The sequence below is a fragment of the Dicentrarchus labrax genome, unplaced genomic scaffold (assembly GCF_905237075.1).
Source record: "Dicentrarchus labrax unplaced genomic scaffold, dlabrax2021, whole genome shotgun sequence".
Classification (NCBI taxonomy): domain Eukaryota; kingdom Metazoa; phylum Chordata; class Actinopteri; family Moronidae; genus Dicentrarchus; species Dicentrarchus labrax.
In genome coordinates, this window is record NW_026136703.1 from 15,037,272 (window position 1) to 15,049,941 (window position 12,670).

At 38.9% G+C, this 12,670-nt stretch overlaps 1 protein-coding gene across 1 annotated transcript; it reads right to left on the minus strand.

Annotated features, from left to right (window-relative positions):
• Positions 1 to 284: 284 nt before the first annotated feature.
• On the minus strand, positions 285 to 12,670 carry ncmap (non-compact myelin associated protein). The gene is made up of 5 exons (XM_051385948.1): positions 12,522 to 12,670; positions 12,139 to 12,312; positions 3,129 to 3,235; positions 2,552 to 2,636; positions 285 to 1,405 (listed from the first exon to the last, which is right to left on the minus strand). Exons 3-5 carry the CDS (start codon positions 3,220 to 3,222, stop codon positions 1,126 to 1,128), a joined length of 459 nt encoding a protein of 152 aa, XP_051241908.1. The 5' UTR covers positions 3,223 to 3,235; positions 12,139 to 12,312; positions 12,522 to 12,670; the 3' UTR covers positions 285 to 1,125.

A 12,670-nucleotide genomic window follows, 5' to 3' on the forward strand; every position in this document is an offset into this window, starting at 1 on the left:
TTGTTGAATGCAGCTTTGGGATTATTATTATTTTTTACACTGTCGTACCAAAAGAAACCAGCTGAGGGCGCAACAACTTGTTCAACAATAATTTAAAAGCACATTTACAACATTCATCTGCAGTTATTGACGTTAATTTAAAAAAAAATGAAAAATCTAATTTATTTTCTTCTGTTTTCTTTAGGTTTTTGCTCACTAAATCTTTGAGGTTTCAAATTATTTTAAACTTCCTCCTTTCATATCATTTTGTTCTCTGTGCAAATCACAAAACAGGTCAGCCACAATTAGAAATATTACATTTTATTTTCATCTGTTCATTTCATTTAAAGAACCACAAACAATACAAATACAGAGAGCAATGAAAATAAAGTGCAAAATCCTTTGGCGTCAAACTAAAAAGGATTCACATACGCCTGTTAGGCTGACACCCAGATGTCTCACAAAACAATTCTGTGGTATCTTCGTCATACAAGGTAAAAAAAACAACACATTTTATTTATTTATTAAACAATACCTAATCTGTGATCAGAAGACAAAGACAGTATAATGCAAGGTTAACCAGATTGTGTAAGTAATATTGTTAAATCTGCAGTATCAACATATTTTCCTCAAACACTGCTTCTTTCATACGGTCTTTGTCTTCTCTGAAGTTTAGACTAATTCTACATTTACTCATGAACCTATGTGGTCCTCTTTAATACAGAAATGTACACACTTAATAGCAACGTTGTCAAGCCATTACTGTCTCCACTACACATTTTCTTCATTGAATTAGAAGTGATGGGAAAAGTACAAACAGTAAGAAACGTATGGCATCTACACTCTGAACACTGACTGTAGCCAAAAGCAAGTCTTCACGAGAGTCTCTGTCACGCAACATCCTTCATGCAATCCCTGGTGTCTGTTTATGTTATGTACGGTTTTGTTCATGATGTGTATTTTGCACACCAAAAGGACATGTTGTTGTCCATGTAGTCGCCAGCAGTGGCTCAGTTGTGACAGTGAGAAATCACTGACGTCACAGATTGAGTTTCCACAGGATTCAGTCAGCACACAGCATGCAGCCACGGACAAAGACAACACATCAGTCAATTCCTGTTGTGAGGCTAAACCGCAGTTCTGTTGTTATGTGTTTTCTAATAATGACGGAGCGCCGTGTATGGTGATCACGGTGGATCCACTGGTGGTGCTGGACTGCTCTATGTGGTTCCCCTCCACGCTGTTCAGCTCAGCCCTGGGCAGCCGGAAGCCGTTCTCTGAGGCTGGGTTGGAATTGACCAGGCTGCCCGACACAGAGCTGACTCCCATGGTGCTCAGCGGCATGTTGCTCTGAACTGTGGATTGTGACAGTTTCTGACGAGGTTTGGAGCCATTGGTACCCAGGACTCTGGACACATGTGTCCGCCTGGCAAGAATTAAACCATGATGTTAAACAACAGTCTCATTTCACTCACATACTATGTAGTAGGCTATTCTTAAGCTTATTCTTTTCATTATTATTATTATTTAGCAAAACAACATTTGATATCCAGTAATAGTGCTCTATAAGGTGTGTTCAACAGTTCAGTGTTTGATGTCCACCTGTTATTCTAAAGGCCCTTCTAGAGATGGAAATTAGCTGTAGCTATAAATCCTGTGATACATTGCATTGGATATTTCTAATGCAATTCTCTATGTATACTGCATCTGTCCCTATCAAATAAACATTAAATGAATTAAATGAAATATGAATATGTCAGATATTCCCTCTAGCTGTGTAATCTGATTTTGCTAGTAGGTTTATTACATCAACCACTAAAGGTACCAGGCGCCGTAGTTACCAAAAAAGAAGACAAAAAAGACAGAAAATGTGTATTTTTTTAGTGAAAACTATGAATAAGCAAGAGAACCCATCACTTTGATAAAGTTCCAACCTTTTTGACTTATGTCCCCCTAAAATGAAGCAATGCCTACATATGACCTCTCATCACTTCATATCTCATATCAATCTCAATATGTCAATTAGCTGTGAGCAGTTCGTATATTTTTGTGTAGAAGAGGCGCTTTTAATTATCTCCTGTTTATTATCTTGTGACCCCCACTGATCTTTGGTATGACCCCTTGGGGGGTCCCCACCCTCAGGTTGGCAGTGGCTCGAAAACATTACAAAGTTGCCTGACTCAAATACTGTAATTAATATACTGCCTAATACTTCTATGTCAGAAATATTGTAAATATTGTGTAATTCTGGATAGTTTTACCTCTAAAAATAATTGAAAAAAACAATCTAAAAAGGGAGAGTCATGCCGAAAGGAACAGGTCACCTATGTCGAACTCATGGACACGTGTACCTGTGAACTGGGGCTGTGAGTAAGTGTCACTTTAAAAGGTCACGAGCTTAAAAAGTTACAAACAGTAAGATAAAGAATAAAGGAGCCTGATGAAAAGGATCAGAGCAGCTGCAGGTATCTAATCCTCCTTGAAGTGGATAAAAATAGTATGATTGTTTGTTTCATGGCTCGTGACATTCACTATGCAGGAATTGCCCTGTCAAACAGGAATGCGTCCCTACCTGTTGTATGTCTTCAGGATGATCAGTAGAATGGCGAGAATGATGATGATACCTATGACAATGACTGCGATCATCGCCCCAGAACCTGCGAGACACAGAGAAACAGGAAGAACAAAAAATGTTGAAACATGTTGAAAAATTGTTTTGAGGGTTGTGTTTTGCATGTTACATTTGGCAGGTATCACACATTCCCTTGGCTCCTCGCTGTGCAACTTATTTTGTCTATCCTGCAGAAGCAGTGTGTAGCTTAGCAACGGCATCACTCACAGGCAAACAGAACATGGCAAATATTTTAAATTCAATGGGTGCCCCTCCTGTACAAACTATCTAGATTAGACTGCATGACGCAAGAGGTTATTTATGAGACTCGACTTATCATTGATGTATTTATTTATTTCTATGTCCGCCATAGGGGGACGCCAAGATCTGATAGTGTCCACAACAAACACGTCATTCACAAGGGTGTGTTTTGTCGATATCCAATTGAAGAGGACGAGGAGGATAAAACATGAACACGAACACACACACACACACACACACACACACACACACACACACACACTTGACATATCCTTACTCTGGATGAGTATTTGTTCTTTGGACTTTGTGACGTTGGTTGTGTTTGATAGGAGTGTAGTGTTGGTCACAGGTGAGACAGTTGAGGCTTGCATCTTCAGCAATAACCTGCACAGACAAACAAATAAACAAATCACTTATTTAGTCAACAGAATATTCTCTGATAAAACAGAACTGTATTTATGTAAGTATTTTAAAGGTTAAAACTGTTTCTGCCTGAGTCACACTACCGATTAAGTGACCCAACAAGAAAAGAATGAGGAAAGAATATGGGAGTAGAAGATTAGAACGACTAATATAAACATCAGTGGCATAGCAGAGGGAGTGGCACCAATTAATAAACCATCTATAGAAATCACAGGACTGAGGATCCTCAACAGGACACGATGTATAAAAATCAAAGCGGGACATGCGCTAATGCCTATATCACTCATCGCAGTGACAAACCTCTCCCCATACGACTGACCTGAAACTGAATGGAAACACGCGACTGAGCAGCTCGCTGTTTGCTCTTTATCAGCTGGTTCTGAGATCACACAGCAGGTTCAGACATTATTGTCATGCCTGCTAAAGCTTTACAAAGACATTTGTGGTTTTAGATTTGAGCCAGTACAGACCAGGAGGTAATGTTCAGACATGTTGGACAAGTATGTTACAGCAGTGCTGCAGTGCTGTGCTACAGTTCTTGTTTTGGGGCATTCAACAACCACCTCCTATGCACATATACATACCCTATTAAATCATAAATCATTATCTTATATATGATCTTATATTTCAAGATTTGTTAGAATTAACTCAGTAAATGATGTTTCCAATAGGGTTTAAGCAAAGAGTTAAGATAAATTAGGTTATAGGTAGGTCAAAAACTGTCTGAATTGATTAAATTAAATGATCAATACTAACAAGTCTGTGTAGTAAAAGTCTAATATCACTTATTCCTCTGTGTCATAGATCTCAATTGTTGAAAGACGATTAAAAACACATCAGTGGGACACATGTTTGCACTGGGTGACATATTCATTTTCACAAACATGAGCATTGTTGTTTATTTTGAGTATATTACTCATATGTCTTTCTGCTGCAAATGTATTACTGTTGTCATAGGATTTGTTGACAATAATAAATAAATAAAATAAGACCAGCCTTACTCTTTAAAGATTTTCAACTCTCAAAAACATCTATCCTATGCATTGGTCTGCAGTTAATCTTAAATTCAGTCTGTTCAAATGAACCCTATAATGGAACTTGATGAACATGTCCTAATACAAAGATGTTTTAATGTGATTTGTGATTTCTCAATCATGACTAATTTAATCAACAAAATCAACAATGCACATTCTCAGGGAGTTTCAGGGAGACTATTAGGGCAGCTCCATTGTGTTTTTATGTTTTTATCTCGATCTAATCTACTGTATTACAGTTGTTATGTGTCACGCGGAGATCATCTGTCATTTAGGAGGATGCCTGATACTGTTCAGGAAACAATCCACACACAGCTGTAGGTCAGGGCTGTCCCTGTAACTGATACTTCCCCTGAGTTGGGATAACACGCCTTTGCATGCTCAGAGATAGAAAGCCACGCAAACGTCACACGAAATGATAACATCTGCAGTCAGTTTGTTTTTAAATTCTATAACCAAAACAATAAATTATGATGACAGTTAGCCCTTGTTTTACAGGAGTCACCTGCACTTCAGTTTCCACTTCTACCACTCTACAGCTGCACACACGTCATCATGGGAGTTTCTTGCCCTCTTTTCACGTAGTACGGCGTAAAACAAAGAGCACATAATGAGTCATTCAAAAGTGAGTCAGAGAGGTGGTCATTAATTAGAAAAGCTTGATTTTAATGATCAAATTTGAATAGATCACCTGATCTGTCTCCCGACAATATGAAAGAATTGTGGAGTTTATCCAAAAATACCTTTCTTTATGTTTTAGCTGGCGGTTTTGTTAATGTGTGGTCAGTTATCCTTTTGTTCTTCGTGACTAATCTTAGAGTCATGCAGTGTGTTAACGTATTATTTTGTTAAACTGTTAAAAGAAATCATAGGCTCGACATGTGCGTCTTATTTTTGGAACAAAACTTCTTAATCATAGCAGACACATGGAGGAAGAGTCATCGCATTAAACCATTTCTACAATAAAGACATGAGTTGGAGTGACGTTGTACTGTGTCTGCTGGGAGTGAAGCACAGCAGCACGATCAGTACAGGTGCCTCAAGCGGACAAAATTTGCATCAGCTATAAAAAGCTGGAAACCCCGGCACAAGGAACAGACACGTACACACGTACACACACACACACACACAGCACCCATCCCTCGCGTCTCTAGGTTAGATGGACTGCTCTATCGATTACATTCAAATTCCCAAGACAGTTATGCAAAAGCCATCGCTGCCTGGGAAGATACCGCTGAATGTCATTAAGTTTAAAAAACACCAGTTAAATTAATGGGAGGTGGCTGACAGACTGGTGTCACCCTTAAAACCGCTAACTTGTTAAGTTGATAAGAAACCACAGTGTTAATATAAAAAAAAGTTAGTCATGTTAGTAAAATGCTAGAGATACAGCAGACCTAAACGAAGAATAAAATATTGCAAACTTCACTGTTACATTTCAGGTATGTAGGTGGTGCCATTACAAAGAACCTGTCATTTTCACACCCACTTACAGTATTTATTTTCTATACTTCCTACATTTTGTAAAAAAAAAAATTAAAAAATGCTTATTCGCTTTCTTTCAGAGCCATGCTCATGTTAGGATGGTAAATGTGAAACTACATCTCAGGAGACTTTTCTAGACCGTACTCCTTCTAAAATTATTTACAGAGACCCAACAGTTCCCACGATGAGCCAACACTGAGCGACGGCGGCAAGGAAAAACGTCCTTTTAAGAGGCAGAAACCTTGCTCCAGCTATCAATCTTCTCATCCGACTCTCAGCAAATATTTACCAAAATGTCGAACAATTCTTCTAAAACATTCTTTCCCCATTGTATACATGTTTTTTTAATGAAGATTATATTTCTGAACTAGTCAAAGTTGTAGCCTGCTGTTGAGCAACTTTAGACTCAGGCTATGAGATTAGATTCTTGGCTCCTTTTTTGTATGATATCTGGATATTGTGTTTCAGCGTGTAATGTATGGACAAATACAGTGGCTTGTGTACACAGCCTTTAACCATTAATGGAGCGTAAAAGTTTACATTTTACCTCCAAGCTGTGCATTTCCTGGAGGCATTGTGAATGGACCATTTACAACCCCCATACATGTGACACTCATCACCTGAGACACCTAAATGACACCAATGTACAGAGACAAAGACAACACTTCAGTCAAGATTTGTAGAAAATACTCCACAAACTAGGGCTCTGACTGTTTCTTACTCAGATGTGATAGAAAACCAAATCAGAATTTTAATTACATGCTGACAACAGAGACTTGAAGCCAGTACCTGACACTTGTGTGCGTACTGTACATCTTATCCAGCTTCCTGCTCAATAGCAAATATTACACAACCAACTCTCCCAGTGTTGACATACTATTAAGCACAGCGATTAGTAACGACATATATCATGTTTGCTGTTTGCAGAGGTGACAGCTTCTGATAAGTGGCTCACTGATTGTATTTGGTATAAGGTTGGAAACACCATTGCTTTGGTAACGTGGTGGAGAATACAGTATTTAGCCGATGTTGGCAAGGTTACGTAACAGTCAAGTTATTTATATAGCACTAAAATCACAAATTTGATTTTACCTGTGTTTGTTGTTACAGTCAGCTGCAGTAAATATGAATATTTAAAGACTGAGATTTAACAGAGTAAATGTGGCATTTAAACATAAAATCCAACAAACACAGAGATTGATGCATGAATGAAACAAAACACTCACAAAAAACAAAAACAGTTTACAGTTGTTTTTTTTATATGTATGGCAGCAAAAAACAGCACAATACTTGATCATCATTGAAGAAAGGTGCCGGTAACTTGCTGACTGATAGACAGTTCTTTTGTATGTACTCTCTTGTACTGGTATGTTCACATAAAAATAAATCCTTGTTGCTGCATTAAAGGACCAGTGTGTAGGATTTACTGCCCTCTAGAAACGTCAGAGGCCGCAAAATTCACGATAAATGAGCCAGTGTTTGGTTTGTCCGTTTTGGGCTTCTGTAGAAACATGGTGGTTCATAATGGCAGCCTCCATAGAAGAGGACCAGCTCCCTCTGTAGATAAAAAAGCTCATTCTAAGGTATTGAAAACACAACAATTCTTATTTTCAGATGATTATACACTAATAAAAACACATATATAAATATCATATTGCACTTCTGCCAATAGATCCTCCTGAATGTTACATACTGGACATTTAAAGGATGACAGAACAAGCTATCCAATAAGGATGCTTCAATACACGTCACCTGAAACTAGCCTTTAAACGGCAGTTTTAATTGTGTCAATAAAGTTAATTTGACTTTGAGCTGGTCATGTTTTGTGTGCTGCGTTGTAGCCACAGCAGTAGTGATGCCTCTGCAGTGGGTTATTGCTATCTCCTAACAAAAAACTTTCTTGTCCAGGACGACATGATTCTGCCAGGGATTATTTATCTTTAATTATCTGTCAACATCAAACTGCTGCAGTATGTACAGAGATGTATTAGTGTTGCCAACTGCTGTCCTGGCTCATGGCGGTGTTTCATCCATAGTGGTGGCTGTGTTAACTTCGACAGAACAGGGTGTGTCGATAGAAGTGGGTGATGCACCAGACTGATTGCAGGTTACGTTTAGGCGTAGGTTTGGCGTGGTAGAGGTCATGTAAGGATCGTGAGAGCCGTCAGATGAGGAAACACCGAGTTAACACACCCCATTCTCCAATACGCAACCATGCTGCTCACCATGCTACAGTCAGCTCATGACACGCTTCTTCAAATATAGATAAATAGCACATACCGTAATTGCCCCGAGCACTGCACATTGACAAAAGTGTTACGCAATGAACACAAGCTAATTAATACATGCTTGAAAGATGTTGCGTCTAAGCACGTAGGCAAAAGAGATTCCACTCACTTTATTGGCTAATTAAATTTCCTCTGCATTCAAACCTCTTAGATTTTATGTAAGGAGATGTCATCTCTCTAGACTTATATAACCGATATAAAGGTTTCGCTCCAAATTAACATTAGTTGAAAACCATGTGAAAGAGGACTAGAAAGAATTGCTGTCAGTTGCCAATTGCTCTTTATATTCATTCAAATTTCAAATTCAGTAAAATCTGACAGAAAGTGGCTATATTAAAGGAGTAGATGCTTTTAGGATTCCTAAAAAGGAATATTTGGGGAAATTTACTTATTAACTGTCTTGCAGCGATTGATACCACTTTCATATTTACCAAACAGATTTGAGTGGTATTATGGTGCACTCCATTTGAACTGGGAAGTCCAAGTTCCCAGTCAGCCCCTTGAAGTCGGATTTCCAACCAGGAAAGTCAGAAGAACCTCACAAACCCTGACCTCAAAATCCAAGATGGCTGCTCCGTGCATAAACTAAGTGAAAATATAATAATAATGATACTGTATGGTTTATTAGCTCTTTTGTGTCTCATTAAATCATTCATACACACAGTACTGTACAGCTTCTGTCTGTGGCACTGTTTGTATGAGTAAAATACAGCGTTGTTATCAACTGTATTGCTAACAATTGCTAACCTGGCTAGAGCCTGGTTCTCAGACTTGATGCTGGAACACTCGGGTAAGATGTGATTCCCAGCTCCAACGTCAGACTTCTTCTCATCTTAACCAGAAAGCAAATAAGCATGTGTTTCCTAAAATGTCAATCTATTCCTTTAACCACATGGCGCAGAATCACATCAGCTGCTGCATTAATAGGGAACAAACCCAACAGCATAAACCAACTCAGTTTAATCACAGATTAGAAATGCCCGAAGCAATAAACATACATCCTTAACTGTCACGATAACAGAAGGGAAATTCAAATTCAAGTGCCAGTAAAGGCCTGTGGTTTGATCCAGGACAATGGCAGGAAGTAGGTGCCACGTGAGAAAAACTACAGAAAAATGCAGATTTGGACCCAGGATCTTCTTCCTGTGAGGTAACAGCGCAGATCACTGGCCTGTTTCTGCTACTACAGATCGACTACATGATCATTATGCAGACTTAAAAGATACTTTTTATTTTTAGGCAAAGGAATTTGTAACCACAACTAATCAGATCACTTTGTTCTGACGCCACTATCTATTTCCTCATCGGATGGTCTTCTCCTTGCTGTAATAATAGTTTGTTTGTTGTTCCACAAATTGCAGCTATTCGCTCACACTGCAGATTCAATATCCTTTCTTCCACCCTCAGTAAACAAATCATTTATTGGTCTGTTCAGAAAGCGGAATCTCAAAGCAGAACAGGAACAATTTAGTTTCCTATTTTTATACGAGGAAAAGCCAGACGAAGCTGTCGACCGGCTCAGCCGTTTCCCCTCTACGCACGTTCGGATATAACACAGGCTCCTGCACGCACATTCATAAACACATTTAAAGTATGACCTTCATCAAATGACGGTCAGAGTCAATATTTGCGCAGTCAATTTGAAGCAGGTTAATAAGACACAGGTTGGAGCTATTAGTTCAGCCCTGGAGGAGCAAGCATACAGTCACAGCAGAGAGGTCATCTGTATCACGTCAGATGTAAATTTCCCATACTATTTGTTTTCCAGATGTCACATTAAAGAGGGATTCAGTTATGACTTTTATCGACCTCCATCAGTCACCGCAGGATTTGCAACAGCACTGACAGGTCTTTGGCACAGCGTACAGTAGCCTGTTATTGACGTAAAGTGACATCAGAGATTTAAAAACTGGGTAATTGAAAAAGATGAGTGTAGCAAATTGGTAATAAATCATGGTTGTGTTTCAGCTCATGTTAGTGTGGGAGTGAGTTTTAATAGCCAGAAAATCAAAGCAGAAGTACTGTTAAGTCATTGGACTTTATCAGTAAACGTGTAGTTTTGATGGTTGTAAGGTTGCATTGCCCAGTAAATATCTAAAAAGTGAACATTTAAATGGGCTACTGTCATCTGAGTACTAAAGTAGGTTAGAAATATATAGTACAAAAATATTTTAGAATCAGTTTTATTGGTCAGGTATGTGTACACATATAAGGAATTTGACTCTGGTTTAAAGAAAAACCCACAAAGGGGTTTAGACGGAAGAAGAAAACTACTTCATCACTGAGGATACAATAAGTTTGCACAACAGCTTCTTAGCTCACGATGTATTGTTCGTTTGCGAAAAAGCATGACAATTGGATATTTATTGAAAGCAGGTGGTGCGATTGAACAAACAAACCATTACTATTGTCAGTGCTTTTTTTTAAAAAAAAGGCTTTGACTGATCCAGTCACTGTCTAAACTGGCTGAGTTTGAAACAGACTGATGAGTGTCTGTTTAGTCACAAATTAATTTGATAAAGTGGAAGGTGTTCATATTTGTGGTAATTAAAATCATTATTATTATTATTATTAATACATATTAAAAGTTAAAAGTATTACACAGTTAAAGTTATTTACAACTTTACAACAAGCTTTTAAAATTTGAATTTGACAGCTACTGTGAGGAGGAATGTTATAATATCCAACACTGACATACTGAGACACCGTTTTTTCTGGGTTTATTTACTGTGGTCAGAAGTTAATTTGTATTTTAAACTAGTTTTTTCAGTCAAGGGCATCTACGTGAGTAAACCACAGACAGCTATTTTAACTTTTGTTTCATGAGGACTCAAGACCTGAACTGAAATAGCTTTGCGATAAGGGATTTTAAATGCATGCAAGTTATTTATAGGCCTGGTGGAATCTGATTAATCTCCTTTAATGTGGATATTACCGTGATAGAAACCTGCTAAAATTTTCTGGACTTTAATTTTCCACTGAGGATATTCTGATTTCCCACGAGTATTATAATTCCATAATAGTACTGATACCACATTAAATGAGCGTTTGATAATAAAGATACTTTTCAATTATAGTTCAGCATCCTGACAAAACTTTCAAGCAAGAGTTGCAGCTTGAATGTTGTTGGCATGCACGGTGCACTCTCTCAGGCTGGATAATAAAGCATATTTTCAAACAATGCTTATCACAGCACATACAATAGCACTGTACAGAGCCAGCATTGATTCTCCATGTGAAATTCAGCAAAAACGCCTATAGGCCAATAAATAAATGATAAAAAAAACTATTTAATTCTTTAATTATTTAATTCAACAACCCTAAATGTATACATACTGTATAGACTGGCCACTATCCCAGCCTAAATGTAAATGAAGCTGGTTAGGTGTAGCTGGAATGCAGACATAGTAATTAACCTTTACGGGAGCGACTGTAGCTTAATTTAGAAGAGAACAGGTAACTTTTCTATTCTTAGAACAACGCCAACTCCCCTCATCGTATAACTACACATTATTGTTTAAAATAAAAACAAATCTAACCCAAAATGCTTAATACATCATCACAATGCCCCTTATATTACATGAAAACTGACACTCGTGAGCTCTGATGCAGCGCTTCCATACAAACAGCAGTCATATTTTCCTACAACGTAGTGGCAACTGATGAGATGATAGTAGAGCTGTTCCACCACTCACTTATCAATAAGAGATACACAGATACACACAGGCAGATAGTGCTGGGAACTGAAATTCAATCTTCCTAACTCAGACATAATTCTGTGTTGTTCCACTGGTTCAACAGTAACAGTAGATTTCTAAATCTGAGAGCTCTTTGGAATGTGAGCTATTCCCTTTCACCTGAGACTCACCTGCTGTCCCGCCATATTGTCTGGGAGAACCCCGGTCCTCACACACACACACACACACACACACACACACACACACACACACACACACACACACACGTCCTCAAACCACAAGAGACAAAGTTTAGGTAAAAACAAAAACCGCCAAGCAGAAGAAGGAGTTAAAAGCAGTGATTAGTCTTGTGAACGTACCTAACCGTCTCCTCTTTAATTTCAGCCCAAGCCTTCTCTTGATGGGAGCCTGAGCAGAACAGAGCCCCCTCCCTCAGCTGACTGAGGGGGGCATAGTCCACGGGTGGACTAACAGTCACAGCGGGTCGGGGAGTGTGAGCTGCTCCAAGAGAGGAATACAATTCCCAGGTGCTGCTAAAGTGACAGTCCCACAGGTACAAACAGGCGAGACAGACACAAAGGAAGGACAAGAGTTTAAAAACAAGCAGAGATGCCTGTGTGTGTGTGTGTGTGTGTGTGTGTGTGTGTGTGTGTGTGTGTGTGTGTCTGTGTGTCTGTGGGAATCAGTGTTCATATGAAGAGGAGGAGAGTGAGGAGGAGGAGGAGGCTCCACGCTTGCTCACTTGTTGCTCCTCGCTGAAAGTAATAATCTCAGGCAGCTGGTTTTTCAGGTCCTACCGCCTGGCCCCTAGGCGTGCCGTGACTGATGATCAAAAAGCGAGGCTCCTCTCCAGAGTTGTCTGCTCGGCTCGGCTCTCACCATGACTACTGC